The following is a 26,451-nucleotide window of genomic DNA, read 5'->3' as shown; positions in this document are numbered from 1 at the left end:
CTACTCTGTCATCTCACATTTAGACAGTTTAGGATATTGCATTTACGTGGCATTTTTAAAGAAATTCGCAATCCCCAAAGCAACACTCAAATTATGCATTCTGACTATCGCGATTGTTCACCTGTTTATTTGCTTAATTGTCTGTGGAGATATAAAAGTTGTAATATATTACATTTATGCATCTTTTTGATCTCCTATTCATTATCGTTGACATTAACATTCATCATCAATGAACATTTCCAAACATTTTCCATTTCGTTGACGAGATTAAAACTCATAACAAGTTTTTTGGAGTTAGCGGTGTTATTGGTGTGCATGTACACATGCTAAGACACCAAATTTGCTTGTGATATGCATACTTATATTTTCGCATCTCTTATCTCCGTTTTGTTTATAAATCTGAACAAAAACCTCAGGCTGACTGCAGTAACTTGACAGCAGTCCCACATCTGGTAAAATATTTTGGAGCAAAGCCAAAACCCAACATGTGGGAACTATCCCAGCACATATTCCAACATAGCCGGGGAGAAGATTGATCTTTCTACCTTCTGTGTGGAAAGTACGGTTTCTGGACAAGATACAGTAACATGCACTACATCGCTTTCCTTCCTTCCTTCACTCACTCACTCACTTATCCTAACAAACTTTGGCTTTACATAAACATCGTTCCACTGAGGTTTTTCTACTAAATGCATATTTTGATGAAATATTAAGATGCTTCCTCTCTTACTGGAATCTCAAAGAAATGCCACGGCTCATTTTCTCATGTAAAACCGATTTGTAAACATCAGCCTTGGAGGAATGATTTTTGATAGGCACGCAAAATTAAGAAATCACTGCAAAATGATCAGTTTCTCTGGATTCACTATTTATAAGTATGTGTTTTAGTCAAATTAACATTTTTGTTTTCTATAAAGTACTGACGACATTTCTCCCAAATAACAATATTGTCATTTAGAGCATTCAGACCTCGAATAATGCAAAGAAAACAAGTTTATATTCATTTTTAAACAACACTAATATTTTAATTAGGAAGGGTGCAGAAATCAATATTTGGTGGACTAATCCTGATTTTCAAATCACAGGTTTCATGTGTCTTGCCATGCTCTCTGCCAGTCTTTCACATTGCTGTTGGGTGACTTTATGCCACTCCTGGCGCCAAAATTCAATCCGCTCATCTTTCTTTGATGGCTTGTGGCCATCCATCTTCCTCTTGATCACATTCCAGAAGTTTTCAAAGGGGTTCAGGTCTGGAGATTGGGCTGACCATGACAGGGTCTTGATCCGGTGCTCCTCCATCCACACATTGATTGACCTGGCTGTGTGGCATGGAGCATTGCCCTGCTGGAAAAACCAATCCTCACAGTTGGGGAACATTGTCAGAGCAGAAGCAAGCAAGTTTTCTTCCAGGATAACCTTGTACGTGGCTTGATTCATGCGTCCATCACAAATCTGCCCGATTCCAACCTTGCTGAAGCACCCCCAGATCATCACCGATCCTTTAATGCTCTAAATGGCAAGATTTGTAATTTGGGAGAAATGTCATCAGTACTTTATAGAAACACATACCTATAAATAGTGAATCAAGAGAAACTGATAATTTTGCAGTGGTCTCTTAATTTCTTCCAGAGCTGTAAATACACATACCCATGCAAATCAAATGGGCTATGAAATAAATAGTCACATGTTAACTTCAGCAGAGATATGATGACAAACTTCATAAGAAACTAAATCATGTATTTTTCCATTACTGTCTACTGCTCTCCAAGTTATTTTCCAATACATCACCTTGGCTTATGGCAAAAGCAAAACTACAACCCAAAAAAAAAAATCCCATACATTACTCTACTCAAATAAATAAACAATTAGCAATATAAATAATGAGCAATAGATACAGGATAATAGCAGAAATGATGATCTTTCAGTTACTCTTGGGACGTTTTACAGGTTTGCTGTATCATACAGATCTATACCTTGAGCTTTCGCTTTCTGTCAGGGAAAAACAAAAGAGAAATCAGGATTCTGAGAGGGCCCTACTAAGGAAATGAAAGAGGAAGCAAGAGCACAATCTGTGCTCTTTTTACAAAATACATGCTTGACAACAAACACAGTCGAAAAGATACTAGCATTGCAATAGTTGTAACGTGATATCTGGTCCCTACTGTAGATCTCAATTACCCATTACTTACATACAATTTAGACTGAATACTTAGAAAGTCTCGCAGAACAACAAATTGTGTTAAACAGTGTGGCAGCCAAATACCAAAGAGGCCACCGTATCTTTATAATATTCTCTAACTTATGACTTTCAATGGGGTTGATATCTAATATCACTCTATTCAGAAGTAATGTCCTGTCATTATCATTTATATTCAATCACTCCTATAAGATGCAAATTTATGAGAATGTCTGTCATATTTCACCCCAAATAATAAAAAACTAAATATTACATAAGGAAAATGAAACCTATTGTCGGACCAATGAGATTATTTTGCATTTTCAAAACAATTAAGCAAATTTTATCCCCAAATTCACATTACTGCAATATAAAAAAAAATAAAAAAAAATCTCTCTCATTACCGTAAAAGAGTCATGAAATTAATATTTAATTTAAATCAGCAAACATTTAATTCAGTACAACAAATAACTCTAATGTACACACACACACACACACACACACACACACAAATATAAATATATTTTGATAACACTTTATAATTATGTTGTATTTGTTAACATTAGTAAATACATTAGGTCCAGCATCATGAACTAACAATGAAGAATGCTTTTCTTTTTTATATAATTTATCTTGGTTAAATGTTACAAAAATACTATTGTTCGTTTATAATGCAATAATTAATGTTAACGTATAATGCAATGCATTAAATTATGTAAAAAAAAAAAAAGGTATTTGTATATATATATATATATATATATAACAAACTCACAAAGTGTCATGGCAGGTGTTCCAGATGTATATTTTCAGTTGATTTTGTTTGTTGTATTTAAAGCTTTTTTAACGTATCAGAAAACGTATCATTTTTCTCTAAACGATTTGGGCAAATTAGCTTCAGAAGAGGGGAGTACAAATCTGTTATAAGTTTATTATTTGTTACTACTGAACTAATGTTCACTAATACAACCTTATTGTAAACGGTTACTTTTATTTTTTTTTCTTGAATTCCAAAAAGTCTTAATGGTCTTAAAATAGGTTTTATTTTCCTAATGTATTTTTCTTTTCCTGACAGGTGCAAATTGACAGGTTCACTCATAGATAACTGTGACAGTATCTTTACATTTGGCCAAGTCTTGCCTGCATGCGTTGGTATTTCTTAGCCAGGTCTACATTGGTGCGTCCTGGCTGGAAGGGATATGCCCAGAGGATGGAGTTCCAGGAGTGACCAAAACGCGTCACACCCTCACTGAGGTACAGCAGTTCATCGGCAGTCCAGTTCCTCCTTTCTCTGTGTTTTCCTGAAGACTACAGGAGAACAATGGTTACAAATGGACACACAAACATCTATCCGTTACTGTAGCTTATGGACTAAAAAATTAAACCGTACGTGTTGATGATTCGGTCCAAAATATTGTGACTTTACTATCACTTAAAATGTTGTGCGTCAAGTGAGAAAATCGTTAAACTTATTCGCTTTATGACAAGAGCTTATAATACCATACATTGTTGTGGACACGTGCTTCGAACATTTTCTCGAGATTTCTGTAAATGGTTTTCTTTTCCATGTTTGATCCTAAGACAAAAATAGAAAGGAGAGAAAGAGAGATACAGGAGGTGCAATTAGAAAAAAAATAAGTGATTTACTGTCAACAGTATAATTTCACAAACTGAGGGGTGAGTTGAAATTACTTTTAGTGGTAATAAGACACATCAAACGATGCTGCCAACAGAAGTGAATTTGTATTTTAAATATTCCTTTAAAATAAAGAACCAAATCATACAAGTGTGTCCATGCTGGAAACAGTAAAACAGATGGTCAGACTTGCACATAGCAGAAAGGAAGTATATTGATCTTAAGAATGATTTAGTGGGCAGTCACGCACAGACCTGAAACCTTTCCCAGTAGCTTACAGAACATGAACCCACTGTTCTTTAGTCACCTATAGCAGGGTAACTCAGCATGGAGGAGGATTTCATGGTATACTAAAGCCATTCCACAATACTGTTTCACCAACTCTTGAGCAGGACAAAACACTTTGTGTGTACTGCATGCCCATGTGTATGGAACACATTAATCTAGTTATAGTGAAAGATTTCTTCTGCCTGTAAGTGTAATGGACTGTGTGTGTGCATCTGGTCATGTCCTGTCCTAATGACTGTGCTGCAGAGCAGCCCATGTCTCCATAGTAACAGCTCAAAGACCAGAGGTCAGAACCCACAGAGACCCATAATCAAGTAACCCATCTTCACTGCACATACTGTACACTCCAACACACACACACACACACACACACACACACACTTATTGGCACGACTGTAAACAATACAATATTGCCAAAGCAATCTATAATTAAATTTAGTTGAACAATTTAACAAATATAAAAGTAAATAATAAAAATAAATACAAAAACAAGATCAGAACTGCTGAAGACCACAGCGTTTAAATAACTGAAGAGCACTGACACATAAATGAATATACACACATAAACTGAGGGTCACTCTGGTGAACACTGGGGTGACACACCGGGGTAAAAGAGTGCTGCAGTATGTCCCTCTCCAAGTTTATATTCATTTGTTCTTGTTCTGTCATGGTTATAAAGTTGTCTATGCTGCTTGTTAAGTTATCTATATAAATGTCCCTTGTATCTTTCAATTTTGGGCAGTGAAGTAGAAAGTGCACCTCTGTCTCAACCTCACCTGTCGTACAGTGAGCACACACCCTTTCTTCTCTGGGTAACCATGTTTTTCTGTGTCTGCCTCTCTCGATGGAGAGACTGTGCTCACTGAGCCTGTACTTGCTCAGGATCTCTCTCTCTCTCTCTCTCTCTCTCATCCTGTGCTCACTGAGCCTGTCTCTCAGGATCTCTCTCTCTCTCTCTGGAGACCCTGTGCTCACTGAGCCTGTACTTGCTCAGGATCTCTCTCTCTCTCTCTCTCTCTCTCTCTCCCCTGTGCTCACTGAGCCTGTACTTGCTCAGGATCTCTCTCTCTCTCTCTCTCTCTCTCTCCCTGTGCTCACTGAGCCTGTACTTGCTCAGGATCTCTCTCTCTCTCTCTCTCTCTCTCTCTCTCTCTGCTCACTGAGCCTGCTGCTCAGGATCTCTCTCTCTCTCGACTGTGCTCACTGAGCCTGTACTTGCTCAGGATCTCTCTCTCTCTCTCTCTCTCTCTCCCCTGTGCTCACTGAGCCTGTACTTGCTCAGGATCTCTCTCTCTCTCTCCTGTGCTCACTGAGCCTGTACTTGCTCAGGATCTGCTCTCTCTCTCTCTCTCTCTCTCTCTCTCTCTCTCTCTCTCTCTCTCTCTCTCTCTCTCTCTCTCTCTCTCTCTCTCTCTCTCTCTCTCTCTTTTCACTGAGCCTGTACTTGCTCAGGATCTGTCTCTGCTTTGTATCTCTGACAGTCAGGAGATACTCTTCCAATTCATACTTTGATTTTAGAGTCCAGTACGACTTTCTTGCCATGACAATGAAACCCTGCAAAGTTATATCGGATATAACTTTGCACATTTCTTACCATTAAGCTGAAAATAATGTTGGGCATGTTGTGCTTTCATTAGTCAGAATTTTATTGGATCATAGATACCATGATATTTTTGGTTAGTTTTTCTGCTCACAAATTGTGTGAAGAAAAAAAAAAAAAAGTAATTTTAAGGCTGAGAAATTTTATTTAACAGGTTTGTTTAAAATGGAATTTATTAACTTATTTTATGTACTTTTAACAGGGAATTTATTTTCTGAAATAGTTTTGGATCCCTCTTGCAATTCTTTTGATTACCCTTTCCCCCCGTATATTACGAACACAAATATCATGGTTAAAATTTGGTTACTAATGTAAAAGCATGGTAAATTTTGTGGTTTTGGTGTTATTACAAATACCATAGTTAAACTATTTTGTAGTTACTGTTAGTTTTACTACAACTACAGTTTAATGTGCATTAGTGATGGACGGTATTTGCCAGAAAACAACATATTGAGAGGGATCGAAAAAATTTATTAGAAAAGAAAAAAAAATGCCTCCTTTTCCTCGAAGGGGCTACATACATTTTTGTTTTATATACAGATATTTTAATTTGCAGTATTTATTTTTTTATTTTATCTTTTTACCGTTTTATGTGTTATTTTATGTTCTTTGCAAAAACAATGTAAACGGATTAAAGCAAGAGTCCAGTTATTAAGTTGAATCTTGAGGTTATGGGAAAGAGGCGACACAGGAACAACTGAACACTAAAAGAGCACAACTCAGTAATTGAGGGAATGAGTGAGACTGAAGGGAAAAAGGAAATCAAGTAAGGGAAAAGATGATTAGAAGTTAGTGAAAATTCAGCATAGACAAAAGTGGAAAGAATCTCAAGTTACAGTATACGGTATAACCTTATTTGCTATTATAAGCCAGCTCCTTGCACGTACACACACCATTTATCAAATTGTTTGGGGCAGTTTACAGATGTTTATTGTGACAAGGACATTATAAATGTTTGTCCTCTACATTCTCAAACCCACTGTCCTCTCCATCACACTAAAAGTGACTGAGAAACGTTAAAGGGCTATGGCTCTCTTTTTTTCAGACAGGAAAATAACTTCTTACCCTTTGCTTCACACGGTCTTCTGAGGGGTGTGAGGCTTAAAACTGGAGGGAAAAACACTGAGAATTACTAATCAGAAACATGTCAGTATGGCGTGTGAAGACATCCACAATTAACGCAATAAGGTGCTTGAGACTGTGTGTAACAGTGATTTTACCATGGTAATATCATAGCAACACAAAACATTATGTGTGGCTAGTTTATAAACATTTTTTTTAAAAAGGGGGCAACAGCAATACAATTTCAAATGTTCAATATACAGTAATCGAAGTCTTATATAATAACTTTAATTTTGGTTTGTTTCTCATATAGCTTTAGAAGACTTGAAATATCACTTAAGTTAAATGGAGGGAAGTTTTATGTCGTGTTTTGTAATTTTTGTTATTTATGGAGCTTGACAGCTAAAGTTTCTGTTCACTTTCATTGTATTTAATAATTGTATACATTCGTTTAATTTTTGTATACATTTGTTTTCTACCCAATTTGTAATGCCCAATTCCCAGTGCGCTCTAAGTCCTCATGGTGGCGTATGACTTGCCTCAATCCGGGTGGCGGAGGACGAATCTCAGTTGCCTCCGCGTCTGAGACAGTCAATCCAGGCAACTTATCACGTGGCTTGTTGAGCTCGTTACCGTGGAGATGCAGCACGTGTGGAGGCTTCAGGCTATTCTCCACGGCATCCATGCACAACTCACCACATGCCACATGGTGTGACCAAATCCACATGTTTGACGACAAGGAGTGGGTGCAGTTTTTATGAGAGCGCCTACAGGCACGTCTGCTTCATAAGGACAGGAAATTAAGAAAACCCAAGGGGAATCGGATAAGCCCGTTTAGATGTTGGTCAGATGTCCAGATATCGGATATGTATCTGATTTAAAAACACATTTTGAAGTGGCTCAGAACGGATGCGGAAAAATAAGATCTTGTGCGAATGTTTTTGTTTACACGTGTGCAACAATATCCGATCAGAGTCAGATGTGAGTTTTTGTGAGTGTAAACTCAGCCAAGAATATGGTCTTAAATGAGTTATGGCAATCATATTAATGCATTCACATATTTGGAAAAAGAACAAATTCTAATATTCATCTGAATTTTCATCTGCATGGACACGTGGTCAGTGTGAAAGTGTGCGTGGACCCGGTTTCTTACATCCATCTTGGAAATGGTGACTCAGCCCGTGGCTTTCCCTCTCTTTCTCCACATTGGTGCATGAGTTGTGCTCTCTGCTTTTGCCATGCGTGTTGATATGTGCGTGTGTTTCACTGTGGCTAGCCCTCACTAACTGCTGGCTTCTCCTGAAGCGATTCTCAACCTCAAGAAGCACCAGGTGAAAGTCACACTTATACCTGCAGCAATGCATCACTGCACCAAACAAACGACTGTCCACCTCATGCATACCATTCATGCAACCTGAAGGATTCAGGAATATGATGGAAGGTAAGACAGATAAGAAACATGTGAAACAGGATAAATGAGAGTATTGAAGAACCTAAGAGACAGTACATGTTGCTCTTGCTATCTAAGATAAAGCACATCAGTGTGTTATGTGTGATTTTCAAGCCACACACCTGCACATCGCAAGTTACCAGGTGTAGAGGTGGATAGGGGCTTCAAAAACCTCTTAATTTCCTTGTCCAACAGCTCAGAACACAAAGAGATCTCATCTGGTAACAGAACAGAGCACAAATCCATAAAAAAAAAAAAAAAAAAACATTTGAACATTGAACATCCAACCATTTGATCAAATAAAGAAATGCTCTGGGTTAAATTTCATCACATTAAGCTCAGTCAGTAGCATTTGTGGCATAATGTTGATTTCCATAAAACAATTTTGACATCCTTTGTTTATTAAAAAAAACAAAGGGTCATGAGGATTCATGCCTGCTGCTAATTTATCCTAATCAGCCAGGACAGGTCTAAAGATGAGCCGGAGGCACCAGTTCAAGAGAGAGACACACATGCGGCCACTGTGTGTGTGTGTGTGTTTATGTTTAAGTTCAGTAATGTCATTAAAATTATGTTGACTATTCTGCCGGTTCCCACCTCCTCCTTGCCCGTCTTGTGAACCCTGTTCATAAATTCAGCCAATCACTGACAATTTTTGCATCGCTAAAAATCACCATGCACTGGCACACCAGAGTATGAACACAAAAAACTTTTATGCATGCTTGTCAGTTGAGGTACACAAGAACAGCTTCACATAATTTTCTGCCAATTTGTTCCTCACTTTTGACATAGGATCAAATTCATGGAAGTTAAAGGGATAGCTCACCCAAAAATGAAAATTCTCATTATCAATTAAAATGATCATTTACTCACCCTCATGCCATCCCAGATGTATACGACTTGCTGTCTTCAGCAGAACACAAAGATTTTTAGAAGAATATTTCAGCTCTGTAGGTCCACAAAATGAAAGTAAATGTGATCAGACCTTTGTAGATCCAAAAATCACATAAAAAGGAAACATAAAAGCAATCTATATATCCATATGACTCCAGTGTTTTAATTTATGTCTTGTTCAGAACAATATTTAAGTCTATTTAAGTCTTTACTCTAAATCTCCACTATAACTTTCACTTTCAGAAGTAAAAGTTAAGTGGAGATTTAGAGAATAAAAATAAGGTCTTATATATTATTTCTGTTTCCCTTATGTTATTTTTGGCACTACAAAAGGTCTGGTCACCATTCACTTGCATTGTATGGACCTGCAGAGCTGAAATATTCTTCTAAATATCTTTGTGTTCTGCTGAAGAAAGAAAGTCATATACATCTGGGATGGCATGAGGGTGAGTAGAGAGAGCATTTTCATTTTTGGATGAACTATCCCTTTAAGATCAAATCTGATCATACATACTGTACGTTAAACAAGTCCCCTGGATTTGGTGAAGAGCAATCAAAGTTTTTTTCAGCACTTATAGTAATGAAGGTGGTGTTTTAGAAAGCTTCACCATTAGAGTGTGTCTGTATGCACTGGCCTCTCTTCATGGGATCAGGATGTCTGAAAATATGTGGGCTGAACCCCAAGAAAAATGCAGAGAAAAACGTCACTCACATGGGAAGGAAACATTTGAGTCTGTCATAAAAAGAAATGTATATAAAATGCTTCATGTGAATATGGATTTCATGTTAATTGTGAACGTCCGAATCCTGAATTAAAATGGATTTGTACAACTAGATTTAGGCAAACTTTGTGGTCTCTCTTACTTTTGCTTAGTTAAACCCTAACTATAAGCAAAAGAGACCACAAAGTTTGAGACCCTAACCCCTGATCTCAAGCATTAACCTTCAGTTCGTAACTTGCCCCACACTGTTTGTAATACATACATGAATGAATAAAGATTACAAACAATAACAAATATAATTTGTGGTTGTTTACCCCCCTGTATCTCTGCTGTCCCCTGTTGGTGTATTGCATTTATGCCGTTCATTTTCAGAGTCTTGGTTCACTAGCGCCATCATCTTCAATCTCTTCACCACTCTTTCAGACCTCATTTTCCTCTTCTCCCCCACATCGATCTTATTTGAATATCCTCCTCTCCTCGTCTCCAGGTCATTGCACCTTTCAATTATCCTCTCTGATGACTGCTTATTCTCTCTCAATTGTTCTTGCTCTCTCTCTATGCCCTGTCCCAGGATGGAGTCTTGAAAGAAAGGGACTTGGGAGGGACTCAAACACTCTTCAGAGCTCCTAAATACATGCTTTCGGACACACTGCTGCTCACACACACACACACATATACACACAGACAAGCACACACCTGTACATTTAAACTTATCTCTATTCATGCACATTAGGGCTTAGGGCAAAAATGGCACAGATGCAAACAAATGTTATGGTAGAGAATCTCTGTTTTTAATGACTTTTATAGGAGTAGCTATTAGCTAGTTATGGGGTTAGACACTATAGTGTTCTATATTTGTTAGATATCAGTATTTGCTGTTTTAGAGACAAGCATTGTTGAATGGGTCGCAAATGTGCCCCCAAAAAGGTGAAAAATTAACATTGTATAGAATAAATTCTTACAATAATGCGGAAAGCTTTATTTGTTTTGTGTTCATATTATTATTATTCATGTTAATAATGTCTTGACACATGATGCTCACCAAGCTCTCTTGGATGTATGGTCTTTGACTTGTGATTGGTTGATCTGGAGTTCCTGGCGAGGTTGTGAGCAACTCCTCACATACTCGATGACGAACTTTGACTTTCCGAATCACAGAGTCCTCCCACCATTCCTCATTACATTCCACAGAAGAGGCCGACCTCTGCATGCTGTGCCGCTGGCTCTCTGTACCTCTATCCCACTGTTTCTCGCCAATCTGAGAATCAAACCACACAATTAAGCTCATTAAAAATGGCTTCTGCTATGGTGCCCCAATTATTTGGAGTTTTTTTCCGAAGCATAATCTAGTCTTGTCCATTTAGTTGTTTACCTGAGCTTCTCACTGACCACTGAGGTACAATTCAAAATTATTTTACATGGTAATCAACGGCATGTCACAGACGCTGTCGATACTTGCATTCAAACAAGTACCTAAACAGCTATGTTTGGGGGCTTTTTGCACATATAATTGCAATTTAATCATTTAGAAATAATATGGAATGGCAATACAGTGTAATAATTGATAAGTGAATTCAACATGCACCAGCTCACAAACAGGTTAAATGTTAATGTAGGCTAACATTTGTATGAAAGCATTGTTTCACACATTGCATGTTATCCAAACACACACACACACACACACACACACACACACACACACACACACACACACACACACACACACACACACACACCTTTTTCTCTAGTTGCTGTATTCTTTGGAGGATTTCTCTGGCAGACTCTCTGTATCGCTCAATATCAGACTCCACTTCATCCTGAACTGGCACGCCTCTGCCTAATGATTCAGCTGGATGGGGAGGGAAAATACATTTCAAAATGTCCCAAATCTTAACTTGATTTGGAAATGACAATCTGCAAAACAGAGTATTTTGTTAATAGGTCTTTCAAGATTAAATCAACTAATTTCATTTATATCAATTAAAAAGTGACCTTGTGTCTCTCAAAACCTTGTAATTTGTGAAATTACACTATTACCTATCTAAAAAGTACAGAGAATATTACCATCACACACACTCCTATTACTGCCTCATATCCAGACTGTCATTACTGAGTGGTGTTGGTAGTTTGTGGCGACTAATGAGGTGCACCTGTTGTTAATAGTGCCTTCTCCTCACCACTGCAATAAATGCAGCAATGCATCTTTACTAATGAGACTAGTCTTTCTCCCATGCATACATGAAGGCTGCAGCCAAATTTGTGTACTGTCAGAGTTTAAATTGCATTTGATGAAAAACACACTTCTCTGCCATTAAAAAACAATGAAAACATTTCCAGGCATACAACATCTGAGAATGTGGGCACTGTCCCATGACCTGAATATATGACATAAGAACATCCATGAAAATTATTTACTCTGGTTTTGTTAAACAAGTACAATTTGACCAAAAGGAACAGCTTTTTTGGTATATACAGCACTTGCAGTTGAAAAGAGTCCCCTGACTCACAGTTCCTCTGCAGTTTTATTTTTTAAATTCAGCATTCTTCTGAGCTCCCGTTGTATTATGGGATAGTAAAGTGTCTAATGGATGCAAACTTAAAAATCTCAACTGTTTTATGAACACTGAGGATTTGGACACCCCACTCCATTCACATACTGCTTTTGGCAAACTATATAGTAGGGAAGTGTGCGTTTGAATGCAGCTGAAGTGTTTTAATGCTCCAGGACACTAGAGGTGCTTCTCACTTCTCATTTCCTAGCTACTCCATCCCTGGAGCAATGACCCGGAAACCGATCCAAGTCCGCCATCATGAAGGATGTATCAACTATCTAAATGCACTGCAAAGAGGCGAGGATAGGGGAAGCTTACCGAGGAGGCTTGAGCGAGGAAGTACAGGAGCATAGACTTTTTGGTCGAAGCCGTCACACCTGCATAAATTCTCCTCCTTCACATCTGACACAACAGTTTTAATATATGTTTAACCTTTGAGGTTCAAATAAACCATATTTGTGACATGTTTTGAAAAGTGCATCTTGAATTATTAGGATGTATTATGAATATAATAATTAATCAAGTTTAAAAAACATAGGGTGCTTCTCATTTCATTTCCTTGCTCCTCTGTCCTTGAGTCCGTGACCCGGAAACCGATTAAAGTCCGCCATCGAGGACTTATCAGTTCTCTAAATGCACCACGAGGAGGCGAGGAAAGAGGAAGGTTACAGAGGACTCTTGAGAGAGAAACCACAGGAGCATCCTATGTGGATGACTTTTTTGTCAATGCACCTGATGCATCCATAAATTCTCCTCTCCCTTCACATCTCACGCAACAGTTTTATTTCATGTTTCACCTTTGCGGTTTAAATGAATTGGATTTGTCAAAAACTTTAACAGTGCATATTACATTTTTAGGCTTTATTATGAAAATATAAATTAATCAAGTTTCAACAAAATGACATCAAGCGCTTGGTAGTGCAGCAGCGCAGAAAAGGCACTTTAAAGTTACGTAGTGAGAAGGACATTCCATTTTAGATGTCCGTCTTGCTTCGATTCCTCCAGCCTCGTTTCCTTTCCTTGGATACTTTCCTCGCGTCCTAAGAGAGTGGAGCTAGGAAGCCAGGAAAGGAAGCCAGGAAAGGAAACAAGGTTGTACATTTTCAGACCAGACAAGCAATCTAGGCCCATTCGATTACTCACTTCCTCATAGACACTTTTTCAGGAATTTGAATCTGAAATAAGATCTATAGGGGTGTGTCACCACTCATCAGACCATGTCCAAGTTAGTCAAATAAAACACAACATGCTTTTACATCCACTAATGTGTTAGCATGTGAGAATTTTAAATACAAAACTCACTGATTTTCTTGCATGTGTGCAGTACGAACATGGCTGCCTTCCTGACCTCCTCGTCACAGGCCTCAGTGAGCAGAGAGATCATCAGAGGCAAACCTCCCGCCAACAACAACTGGGACTGATGCTTCACTGTAAAGAGAGTGCCACAAACTGCAATTACAGGTATGACATAAAATGGGGGATCCATTTAAAATGTGTCCCTCAATATTACCGTACTGCGAGTTTAAGTTTAAAAGTACTTATTGTATTATGACGAAACTTTGTGAAAGTATGTAATATGTGAAACATAAACTCACCACAGGCATCCGTGAGGTGTCCAATTGTCAACACCACAGCAAGCTGGTCTTGTGGAACGAGGATTGGGCTGGACAACAGACACAGTAGCCCTGGAATAATCCTCAAGTTTGACAGAAAAGATACCAACCGCTCTAGGACAGAGAGATAAAGGACATAGATTATCTAAAATAATCCAATATGCTCCAAATGGAGTGTGCATGCATGTATGTGTCTGTTTTTACCATTGTTGGAGATGCAGGCAGACAGTGTTTTAATAATTATTGTTGCCATCTTACAGGCAGTAGCACTGTGTGCCGACTGAGGCAAAACTCTGGTAAGAGTGCTTGAGAGTGAATCCAGGCCTCCCATGGACACAAAATACTCCTGAGCACAGACTGAATAACACAGCCAAATGAAACGTATGAATCAAAACACAAAATGGGAATATACTGTACATTACTTTATGCTGATCTGCTTTATGCTTACAATTGTTTGCCACGGTCATGCCAATAAATGAGCAAACAGGCTGTGCCAACTCTACCCTGGCCAATGTCACTTCCTGCAGCCACGTCTTCACCAGGGGAAACGCACGCATACATACATTCTGATTCTCCTCTGTCACAGACAAATAGAGTAAAATATTGTGAAAGTGTATATTTGCAGGAAATGGCAGCAAATGTGGTGCATTTAATAAGCATTGTCTATTGAATATTATAAATAAATAGTTCAGAATCTAAAATCTGATTGGGTGACCTGTGCTTGAGGCAGGGATGTTATAGTTTTTAATTTTTGTTTTTTCTTCTTTCTTTTTTCTTCCAATATGCCAATCCAACTTATGGCGAGTATACACTACACGATTTTAGGCCGATTTTCACTCGCCATCAAAAGCCCAAATCGGAGCTCGCTCCTGCGATGAACACAATATATAAATGACCAAAGACGCGATCTGAGAGAAGCAATGATGCGTCGCCGATATATCGGCCTGTCTGCGATTCCGAACATTGGCAGGAGCACCAGTTCCTATTTGATGTTTCTTCTGAACTGTTTCCACAACCGGGTGGAGAAAGAGAAGAGTTGGAGAGAAATGGCCAATTCTCTTGGACGGTCAGGTCAGCAAATATGTCGATTTTTCAGTAGGAGGTAATTTTTCATATTGTAACAAATAAAATATATGATTAAAAACACACACATCATATTCTGAAATGCTTAACATATGATCATGCATTTGTTTTCGTATCTCGTATCACACTTGCATGTACTCTGTTGTGAAACGTAATTTGGAGTCCAGGCAGAGTCATCGGGGATTCGTCGATAGTGAAATGTTTTGGGATGCGTTCACCCCTGTCGCCGATTCTTTGTGTAGGTTGAAAACGCCATGACTTCAGTGACAAGACGGACAGTTGCGTAATATGAACGGTACCACGATCTGACAGATTTGAAAGTCCTGTAGTGTGTAGGAGGCATTAGTTTAGTTTTCATTCATTTTCACTCTTTGACTGTGACCCACATTTTTTTGGGCAGTCTTATATTACCGCTATCTAGTGGCATTTTCATCTTTAATGAAGGCAGATTGTAAATGCTTTACATTTTGGTAATATACTTTATTTCAAAAACTAAAATTAATTTGAGGACAATTTTATTTTATTTTAGTTAGTTTTGGAGTTAAAGGTATTTCAGTTTAGTTTCAGTTTTTCACAATAATATTAGGTTTTATTTAATGAAAAAAAATTATAATTTAGTTTTCGTTTGAGTTTTTGTTAACAAATAACACTATTAAACTTCAAAAATTCATTATAATGTGCAAGCATCTCAATGTCTGTAACAGTAACATTGCTTGGCAACTGTAAACAGCATAAAGCGAATGAACTATAAAAGTTTTAGTGAAACAGTAAATGCAATTTATACATTTTTTAACATTGGTGTTGTTTATCACATTGTTGCCAGTTTATAAAAGTATTTTGCCATGGTTAAGGAGGTTTCAGGCTTTCGGTTTTGTGTCATGCCTAACAACACCACTAAACCGAGGTAAAATAATGGTAATGCACAGTGCAAATGCTGTTGGTCTCTGCTTCAATGCCAGATTTGTGTTTGAAAGGGCGAGAGCACAAGGGAAAGAAATCCATGCCATACCATTCTGAGGGTTGTTAACAGAGCCACAGAGAGCACTGGATACAGTGGCCCAAAACTGCAGCTGCTCAGAACAGTCATTAGCCCCTGGAAAACTATGCCTGAGAAACCAGCATGAGATAGAAAGTGAATAAAATGAAATCTGGTTCTGGCAAGCAGCAGGGGAGCATTTAAAGGAGCAATATGTAACATTGACATCAAGCTTTTAAAATGGGTACTCCAGTCCAAATTCAAATTATTTGAGAGAGTTGTCTCCCCCGACCCCTCCTCCCCAGATTTGAAGCTCATGCAGGTTGCCAGGTTAAGCAAACGCAACAGGAACGAGCATACTGACAATGGCAAGTGACGAGCCTTACACTGTAAGTTGATCAGCTAATGTATATGTTTGCAATGTTTTTATTGTTTGCAAATTATAAACCAGCTCATGTGTCAAAGTTAGATAGATGTATTGTTGGCTTCCATGGCTGCAGTGTGCTGTGTTTGCCGGCTAACTTGTTTCAAATCTGGCAACCAGGAGTGTCGAAATACTATTGGTGAGTGGGCAGTGAGCGGGATCACACAGGCCAAAACACAGACAGATATTCCGGCCCGGAACAGACATTTCAAAGTAGAATATACTGGCTGTAGCATTGTTTTCGGAGAAGCCAGTATTTCAACTTTGCATGTTCCCTATATCTCTGGTAGCATATTATGATAATTTTATGCTTTAGTACAGTAAATATATTACATGTTGCTCCTTTAAGTACATTTCCTGTTAAGAGTTTAGAGTCACATATCTGCAGTTGTGTGATTAAACTAAACAAAACAAAACAAAACATCAGACCATGTTAGAAATATTCTTCCAATTTTCCAAGCAGGGTAGTATATCACAGTTTTGGCTTAGAGAATTCAGCCTAAAGCCACTTGACTTTACTTACAGTTATTGAAGACATTCTGCAGTTCATCAGATTTAGTTGCCTCCCTATAGGTGTTAATCGGGAGAAAACTGTTTTAATAATACATGGATGATCTCATATGCTCCACTTACCACCCTAATGTTAAACTGGAAGTTTTGCCGCAATCAGCACCGTCAGGGAGGCAACAGGCATTGTGATTGCAAGTCTTCAGACATAAAAAGTTTAAATATAGTTAAAGCCATTAAGTCTGAAAATAATGGTAGGTAAATGTGCAAAACATTTTATTGAATTTGTGTACCTGAACAAACTGAGCAAGGTTTCAATACAACTGGAGGTCTTTGCAAAAGTCTGCCCTCGTCCTGGAATACAACACACACACATACTGTATAAAGATACATACACACATTTTGCATAGATTCACACTTTTCTTGGGAACAGTTGGAAATGGCGTCCGAGGTATTAAAATCCAGAATTGACAAACTGTTTTTTCATCACTCTGGTACATGAATTAAGGTTAATGGAGGAAAAGCTTACTGTTGTTGGCAACCAGTACAGAAAGCATGTAAACTGCCACTCTTTTCTGTGTCAGAGGCATTTCCTGCTTCAAATGCACTGCCAAGTCACAAAATGTTTCCTCCCTGCACAAGGTCTGTTTACAGCTCTCTGCAGAGAGAATAAATGTGCTTATTTCAATTGTTCAACTGTTAAAGTTGGTTAATTTTGTCATTTGCTCATCTTACGAAAGGTACACTGGGCATTGAAATGCTTACGACAAGGCTCAGAATGGAGCCACAGAAATATAATACAATGCAGGATTATCTTTTTTAATAATATACATTTATAAAAACACACATGTGTTGTGCATATGTAAAGATGCACACACACATACCATGCAATTCAGCGAAGGAAGCAAGAGTAAAAAGAGCAGTCTCTTTAACCTCAGAGTAAGAGCTGGACTTTGACAGGTTATAGATGAATGAAATTCCACCAATCTCTCTGAAGAACTCCACATACTGACCTGCAACACAAGGAAAAACTTAATATAGCTTTCAATGTGTGTGTTACCAGGATTTTGTGATGTTCTGCTGTCACACAGACTGTTTTTTTGGCAGATGGAGAAGATGGTGAGAAGAGCTTGTTTCTGTGAGTCAGGCCTTGTCATCTGGTATTTCAGACACTCCAGTAACAGACGCAAATATGTCTTGATAGCTGAAAATGTGAAACGTATTAAATTAAAGGAATATTCCGGGTTCAGTACAAGTTAAAGGGATAGTTTACCCCTTAATGAAAATTCTCTCATCATTTACCCACCCTCATGCCATCCAAGATGTGTATGAATTTCTTTATTTCAGCTCTGTAGGTCCATATAGCAAGTTAATGGGTACTATGGATACTACTTAGAAGCCCCAAAATCACATAAAGGCAGCATTAAAATAATCCATATGACTCCAGTGGTTAAATCTATATTTTTAGAAGTGATATGATAGGTGTGGGCAAGAAACAGATCAATATGTAAGTCCTTTTTACTATCAATCTCCACTTTCACTTTCTCTTCTTTTGTGTTAGGCGATTCACATTCTTTGTGCATATCTATATAATATTGATCTGTTTCTCACCCACAACTATCATATCACTTCTGAAGATATGGATTTAACCACTGGAGTCTTATGAATTACTTTAATGATGACGTATGTCATTTTTGGAGCTTGAAAGATCTAGTCACCATTCACTTGCATTGTATGGACCTACAGAGCTGAAATATTCTTCTAAGAATCTTTATTAGTGTTCTGCAAAAAAAGTAAGGCGTCACATGGGATGGCATGAGGGTGAGCAAATGTTAATTTAAATATTTAGGTGAATTATTCCTTTAAGCTCTATCAACAGCATTTGTGGCATAATGTTTATTACCACAAAAATGTATTTGGAGTTGTCCTTTTAAAGTCCTTTTATTTAAAAAATAAATAATAAAAAAATAAAAGAGGGGGCCTGGGTAGCTCAGCGAGTAAAGATGTTGTCTACCACCCCTGGAGTAATGAGTTCGAATCCAGGGTGTGACTCCAGCCAGGTCTCCTAAGCAACCAAATTGGCCCGGTTGCCTGGGAAGGTAGTCACATGGGTTACCTCCTCATGGTCACTATAATATAGTTCTCGCTCTCAGTGGGGTGCGTGGTGAGTTGTTGTGGAGAATAGCATGAAGCCTCCGTGTGTGTGTGTGTGTGTGTGTGTGTGTGTGTGTGTGTGTGTGTGTGTGTGTGTGTGTGTGTGTGTGTGTGTGTGTGTGTGTGTGTGTGTGTGTGTGTGAGTGAGTGAGTCAGTCAGTCAGTCAGTAAGTAAAATTTATTTATATAGCACTTTTCACAGATAAACATCACAAAGTGCTTCACAGTAAAATGTCATACAAAAACAATTTAAATACATTCCCCAAAATACAAAAAACCCTCGACTAACCAAAAGCCTGCTTGAAGAGCAAAGTCTTCAGTTAATTTTTAAAAGAATCAACTGAGTTCGCGCAACGTAAAACAAGAGGCAAAGCATTCCACAGCCTGGGAGCAACTGCCTGGAATGACTGGTCCCCTCTAGTTTTAAAATGGGTACGGGGAACAACTAATAGCATCTGATCTAAAGACCTGAGACTCCGGGTAGGAGTGTGCGGCTGTATCAGGTCAGTGATGTAGGTAGGGACTTGGCCATGCAAGGCTCTAAAAGTAAGAACTAGAATTTTAAAATGAATTCTATACTGGACTGGTAACCAGTGAAGTGAAGCTAAAACAGGTGTGATGTGTTCTCTTCTCTTAACGCGGGTTAAAAGCCTTGCAGCAGAGTTCTATACAACCGGGAGGCGATGAAGCTCCTTCTTACTCAAACACGTAAAAAGACTGTTACAATAGTCTAAACGGGAGGAGATGAATGCATGAATAATCATCTCTAACTCACCTTTAGTCACAGATGATCTTAATTTTGAAATGTTCCTCAATTGAAAAAAGCAGTTTCTAACTAATTGTTTCGAATGACGCTCCAAGGACATAGCTGACTCAAAGACAACACCTAAGCTCCTGAGGCTCGGATGGACAGACGGGCCTAAGTCGCCAATATGTTGTATTATCTTTGGGATTTTACTTTCAGGGGCGATAATTAGTGTTTCTGTTTTGTCAGAATTGAGAAGCAAAAAGTTCTCACATAACCACTTTTTAATACTAGACAGACAGTTAATTAAAGAGGACAATTTAAACTACTCAGTTTCCTTAAAGGAGCAATACAGTTGGATATCATCCTCATACAAGTGATAAGATATGTCGCTAAACTGACTAATAACCTTACCAAGAGGAAATATATACAAGAGGAACAAAACAGGACCCAAGACAGAACCCTGCGGTACCCCACACGACAACTCTGCAGTTTCAGACACAATATGATTCAAATTCACACTAAAGCTTCTACCTGACAGGTAGGATGAAAACCATTTTAAAACTGATCCCGACATGCCAACAAGATCACAAAGTCTATTTAACATAACATTATGATCAATTGTGTCAAAAGCTGCTGAGAGGTCCAATAAGACCAACACTGTATATTTTTTAGAGTCAGCTGACATCATAATATCGCTTGAAACTTTAAGTAACGCCGTTTCTGTGGAATGTTTTTTGCGAAAACCAGACTGGAATTTGTCAAATAACTCATGATTCTCTAGGAAAAGGGTGAGTTTTTCAGCTACAACTTTTTCTAGAATTTTTGACATGAAAGGAAGCTTCGAAATTGGTCTATAGTTTTCCGGTTGAAGCGGATCCAGATTCGTATTTTTAAGTACAGGCTTAACAACCGCATGTTTAAAAAAAGCAGGAGACATGTGCTATGTCTCCGCAGTAAAGCGCTCAACAAGCCATGTGATAAGATGCGTTGGTTGACGGTCTCAGATGCGGAGGCAACTGGGATTCATCCTCTGCCACCAGGATTGAGGCAAGTCACTACTCACCACAAGAGAGAATTGGGAATTGGGCATTCCAAATTGGGGGAAAAAAACAACGTCAAAAAAATCAAAGAAGCTAAAATCTGGGTTACATAGAGGCACTCACAATGGAAGAGAATGGGGGCCAGTCTGTATACTTTTATCAAAAGTATAGCCACAAGACATAAACAATATGAGTGTTGAAAAAAAACAAATAAAAAAATTTCCCATGTAAAGTTACAGTATGCCCAATTATACAACTTTTTGCCATGAAAACGTAACACCGTGAACCCTGTAATCCCGTACAGATTACCATATAAATGACTTTACAGCTCAAATACTACACATGTTTTAAAAGACGAATTAATGTAAATGCTTTTATAAAATTATAAGCGTCATATTTCTGCCTTTAAACCCTCCAAAAAAGTGCCTCACTGTAACCTCCATTTTTGCACTTATTTTTTTAAGTAATGAAGAGACAATATATTATTATTATAATTTTTTTTTTTTTTTTTTGTCACATTATGCCACACATGCTGTGGATTAAGCCTAATTTTTATCTTGTAATTTAAATGTAATCAAGAATATATATATATTGGACGGCTGCTCTTATGTCACGTGACTTCCGGGCATATATTTAATCAGATTTATGAAAATTCACAATTTCACAATCATAATATTTTTAAGTTTTATAAGCATTAAGTGACATAATAATGTTTGTTTATATTATTAATTATAGTTATTATAAAGTTACCAATCTGTTTTTGACCTTCCATTTTTTCCAAACGTCTTTTCCACCAACTCCACCAAGTTATCTGCAAAAAGAACGCAAATGTTGTTAGAAACACGAGTTTAATATATAGGTAAGATAAATGTGCTGTGTTTAACCCCCTTAGCACAAAGTGTATGCAAAAGTTTAAAAAACTACCTAGTTGAGGAGTTTAGGAGGCCGTTATAGTGACGAAGTTCCCGCTCAATTACAGCTCGTGAGGCGCGTTTGTGCGATTACGTCATTAATCGTGCATTTTAATTAGTGATTATTATTTAAAAAAAATATTTGAATATATATAGATAATAATACATATTTTAAAAAAAATATTTAGATATTGATATTAAATTGTATGAATATTTGAGGATCAGCGTGTAGGCGGCGCTGTGAGCTGCTGTGTCCATATGATTCCCGAAAGCTAAGAAGAGGATGATAGCGAGCACTGGCAGGTATGTGGCTGTTTTCGAGCCAGCATCTATTTATTTTAAAGCAGTTATTATGCTTTTTAAGGGAATTTGCTCACCGTGTATTCGCCGTGTTTGACAATATATCTCTTGAGCAAAATATATATAATTTGTTTTTTTTTTTTCATTTGAATTGGCACATTGACTATTTTACATGGAGAGCCAATATGTTAGCATCTAAAGCTAGCATGTTTTCTGGACATCAATCTTAAATTAAGGTTTAAAAGTAAACTGTTATATACTGTATGATTTTGATTACATTTTGACCTTTACATATATAATAATGTCTTGATGTTTAATAGGGGTGGGAATCACAAGGTAACTAGCGATACGATATAATATCGATATTTATGTCACGATACGATATAATATCGATTAAAAACTATGATACATTGCAGTATTTCACTCAGTGTTTCTCATTCGTCTTCACTGAACTTAACCCATCTGTGTCAATTTAAAAACCTTTCTCAGAGGTTCTTAGAGGACAGAAATGTCAGCATCAAAAAGCTATTACTAACTAAATTAATATTATATATTAATATTGTTTTCAACTAGTTAATTTTTAGCCAATATCAGTCCTTAAATTTTTGTCATTTGCCAAATTACCCTATGTTACTACTGTAAAACTGTAATAAATGTCAGTAAGTGAGGTTGATTATGTGTAAAGTATGATAACTGCACCTTCTGTGCATGAAAACTGCTGTTGTTGAATTCCTAGATCGTTTTGGCAACCATGATTTTTTTTTTCACATCACCATAATATTAATGTGAAAAAATTTAAATAATGACATTGATATTTGGCAGTGCAAATATCGATACAATATCAGGAGGAAAATATCACAATACTTTAACAGATCTATATTTTTCACACCTTAAAGTTGAATAAATTGACCAATTACATAACAAACACCTCTTAATCATCCAAAATTTTGCCTGATCTATGAGTTTAAATAGTTCATAAAAGTATGTAATATTAACCTCTATTTTATGGTTGTTTATATCACTGACAACAGTATCAGAAATTAACTTTTAAATTAATGGGCGATTTTTGCACTCGGGAGTTGATCTTCTTGGGCATTTTGTTTTTACCTTTTATGAGGGTACTTTTTTTTTTTTTTAAAGCCATTTAAAACATACGTTGTATCTATTAAATGTACATCAATTTAATCAATTTATTCATATAATTTCTAAACTAAGGATTTATTACCTCGTACCCATATATTTAATCAGACATCAACTCATATTTTATGCCATTATATGTATAACTAGTACTTTTATCAAATATTAAGAAGAACTATATCAGATGTTGCGAATAATAATAATAATAATAAATAAAATAAAAAAACAGAAGAATTAATTACAAATGCATTTTCTACTCCCACATTTTGAATTTCAGGGTTATTTTTGAAATTGTTGACCTCACCTTAATTTATGACCCTGACTGACAATGGCTCATAAAACGCCTATTTCTATAACTTTTAATATGCAAAATAATTGCTGTGCATTTTTAGTATGTCTTCAGACAAATGCATTGATCACTGAACACTTCAAGACTGCCTATACACTAAATATTGTGTTTTTACATTTGTATTTTCAGATGCTGGAGTTGTAGACTGCTTCGGTCACTGCATCCAGGCAGTAATGTCTGGGTATTTGTGTTCAAGGCTCCTCTTTTATGCAGGTGGAAGACATCTGTCCAGTTTCTTGGCCGACCGTCAGTATGTTTTACCTGCTGTGCTGTGTAGAGCCTGCCTGTTTACCTCTAATACCCGGGGCTTCTCCTCCCGTTATGGTAGATCAGATGGAACTTCGGGGCAGGAAGGCAAAAACGCATTCTGTGCTCCTAGTAGTGAACTGGACTTCCAGATCAATGCAGTTCTGCGTGCTAATGAACAATCTGTCTGCATTCCAGAGTTTGATGGATGTGGTGGGACCAGCCCTGTGCTGAGATTTGAGACCAACCAACTTGCAGCCAATACTCCACTAGAGGACCGGCGCAGTAGCGCCAGCTGCCTGCAGACTCGCGGCATGCTATTTGGCGTGTTTGACGGACATGGTGGGCATGCATGTGCTCAAGAAGTCAGCGAGCGGCTACCTTATTACATCTCTGTGGCAATGATGTCAAAATCTGTCCTGGAGGATCTGGAGGCCGCCATGGAGACTTTACGTCCGGTGCCGCCGATTCTGCAATGGTACAAGAACCACAATGACAATAACTACAGAGAGTCTGCGGCGCTCTACATCAGTCATTTACGTGTTTACTGGCAGGAGCTTCTGGCGAGTGAAAAACACGGTAATGGTATGAAACCTGTGGATGCACTCAAGTATGCATTCCAGCGGTTAGATACAGATCTTTCCTTGGAGGCGCAAATGCCACTGGCAAATGACCTCATGCGCAGCACAGCCATACAGGCTGCTTTCGCTGGTTGCACTGCTTGCGTTGCCCACGTGGGACCAGAAGGCATACATGTTGCAAATGCAGGGGATTGCCGAGCTGTATTGGGCATCCAAAAGGAGGATGGGAAGTGGAGTGCTTTGCCACTCACGCATGACCATAATGTCACCAATGCAGCCGAGGTAAAGCGGGTATTGTGCCAGCATCCGGCCAGCGAGAGCCAAACTGTAATCTTAGATGACAGGCTGCTTGGTGTGCTAATGCCATTGCGTGCATTTGGAGATGTGCCCTTCAAGTGGAGTCGAGAGCTACAGCAGAGTGTGTTGGAGAATGGAGACTTGGATTTAGAAGCATTGAATCTTTATCAATATGCTCCACCCAATTACCTTACTCCACCTTACTTGGAAGTCACACCTGATGTCTTTACCCACCGCCTGCGACCGCAGGATCGATTTCTGATCCTAGCCTCCGATGGTCTTTGGGATGAGATGAACAATGAGATGGCGGTCAGGCTGGTGGCGGAACACCTGACTGGTATTCGCCTGCAGGTACCGGTCCCAGTCAGCCAGCTTAACTTGGGACAAATGCGCCAGCTGCTGCTGCGCCGACGGGCCAGGGGAACCCCCGCTCTAGATCTAAATGCAACCACGCATTTGATTCGCCATGCGCTGGGCACAGATGAGTATGGAGACTTGGACCAAGAAGGGCTGGCCACCATGCTGGCTTTGCCTAGTGACCTGGCACGCATGTACCATGATGACATCACTGTCACAGTGATTTACTTTAACCAGAACTTCAACAAATCATGCAGATGATCAGAAATCTAAGCCAATTACCTTTTGAGCACTTGTAAATGTTTTTTATGTGCTGCTTGTTCTTATACCTCACACTTTATTATTTTTTTTTAAATCTGATTACGGTGTAGTTTTAAAGAACTGTTCCTGTGCATTAGCTTTTTTTGTAGATCTATTTAACCATAAATGTTTGCATATATATTTATATTAGTTATATTGTGTTCATCTTTAAACAATTCAACGAAGTGGTTATTTAAGTGTATCTTTCACAAAGGTTGAATCATAAACATTAGCAATTATTTACACACATGCTATTTATTCAGTAGCACATTATCTCTGTTCTGTGTCATGTTTATTTTACATTGTTCCATGCATGAAGTCTGTAAGTTGTAGTCTTAGGTTTGCATTCATTTATCACACTTGATACATTCTGCTGAGTGTTTTTTGTTTCAGCAGTTTGATTTGCACTGTTTTGGGGATTTCGTGGCCTTTGCTATGAAGACTTTTCCACTTTGCACTATTTTAGTACAAGTTGTTTGTCAAATCACCGAAGTGAGTCACAAAGTGTTCTTGTCAATGGTTAAACTGATGATAATTGCAGAGCAAAGTTTGAAGGTCATAGGACCAGTTTTATGCACTGTTTTATTACACGTTACTTTTTACATCAAGAACATTTTGCATCATTATAAGGTATTAAAAGGCGTATGTAGATTGATGATGTGAAACAAACTAACCGTGTGTTCTCCTGACATTTGTGTTCCCGTTGTTACTATTTGCACTGCACTAATGTGAGTTTAGAGATTTCAGAGAGCCTTTCTCTTCTTGGGAATGGGCTTCCATGTTTTTACAGAAGAGATCTGAATTTGGTCTTTGAGAAAAGTTCGTTTAAAATGTATTTCTGTTACTTGAATTTAACTGTGTTTCGATTCTTTGGTTATTAAAAGACATGTTACCTGAAGAATTGTGTTGATTATTTCAGAATGTCAGGAATAAGCAACCATAGGAACTCTTTAAATGACATTTGTCGTCACCGACCTTGGAGATGTTGCCTTCTTACTAGACTGTCTAGAAGAGCAAGTCTATACTTATCTATTACAAAAAAAAATCTTGT

General features: G+C 38.0%; 2 protein-coding genes across 3 annotated transcripts; one reads left to right on the top strand and one right to left on the bottom strand.

Annotated features, from left to right (window-relative positions):
* Positions 1 to 1,941: 1,941 nt before the first annotated feature.
* LOC127623077 (telomere repeats-binding bouquet formation protein 1-like) lies at positions 1,942 to 20,456 on the bottom strand. Its single transcript, XM_052097274.1, has 20 exons — positions 20,414 to 20,456; positions 18,074 to 18,184; positions 17,865 to 17,993; positions 17,510 to 17,638; positions 17,274 to 17,334; positions 16,083 to 16,180; positions 14,439 to 14,567; positions 14,195 to 14,347; positions 13,973 to 14,104; positions 13,680 to 13,805; positions 11,562 to 11,674; positions 10,857 to 11,083; positions 10,140 to 10,448; positions 9,712 to 9,776; positions 8,332 to 8,427; positions 7,913 to 8,173; positions 6,763 to 6,804; positions 3,679 to 3,749; positions 3,314 to 3,481; positions 1,942 to 1,989 (listed from the first exon to the last, which is right to left on the bottom strand). Exons 1-20 carry the CDS (start codon positions 20,454 to 20,456, stop codon positions 1,942 to 1,944), a joined length of 2,511 nt encoding a protein of 836 aa, XP_051953234.1.
* Positions 19,542 to 26,278, top strand: LOC127622751 (pyruvate dehydrogenase [acetyl-transferring]-phosphatase 2, mitochondrial-like). Of its 2 annotated transcripts, none has more exons than XM_052096824.1 (2): positions 19,542 to 19,637; positions 23,749 to 26,278. In XM_052096824.1, exon 2 carries the CDS (start codon positions 23,793 to 23,795, stop codon positions 25,359 to 25,361), a length of 1,569 nt encoding a protein of 522 aa, XP_051952784.1. In that variant the 5' UTR covers positions 19,542 to 19,637; positions 23,749 to 23,792; the 3' UTR covers positions 25,362 to 26,278. The 2 variants fall into 2 exon arrangements, with proteins under 2 accessions (XP_051952784.1, XP_051952785.1); XM_052096825.1 differs by lacking the exon at positions 19,542 to 19,637 and adding an exon at positions 22,049 to 22,136.
* The last annotated feature ends 173 nt before the right edge of the window (positions 26,279 to 26,451 follow it).

Source organism: Xyrauchen texanus, chromosome 29 (genome assembly GCF_025860055.1).
Source record: "Xyrauchen texanus isolate HMW12.3.18 chromosome 29, RBS_HiC_50CHRs, whole genome shotgun sequence".
Classification (NCBI taxonomy): domain Eukaryota; kingdom Metazoa; phylum Chordata; class Actinopteri; order Cypriniformes; family Catostomidae; genus Xyrauchen; species Xyrauchen texanus.
Note: the sequence above shows the minus strand (reverse complement) of the source record. Positions and strands in the feature narration are given on the sequence as shown.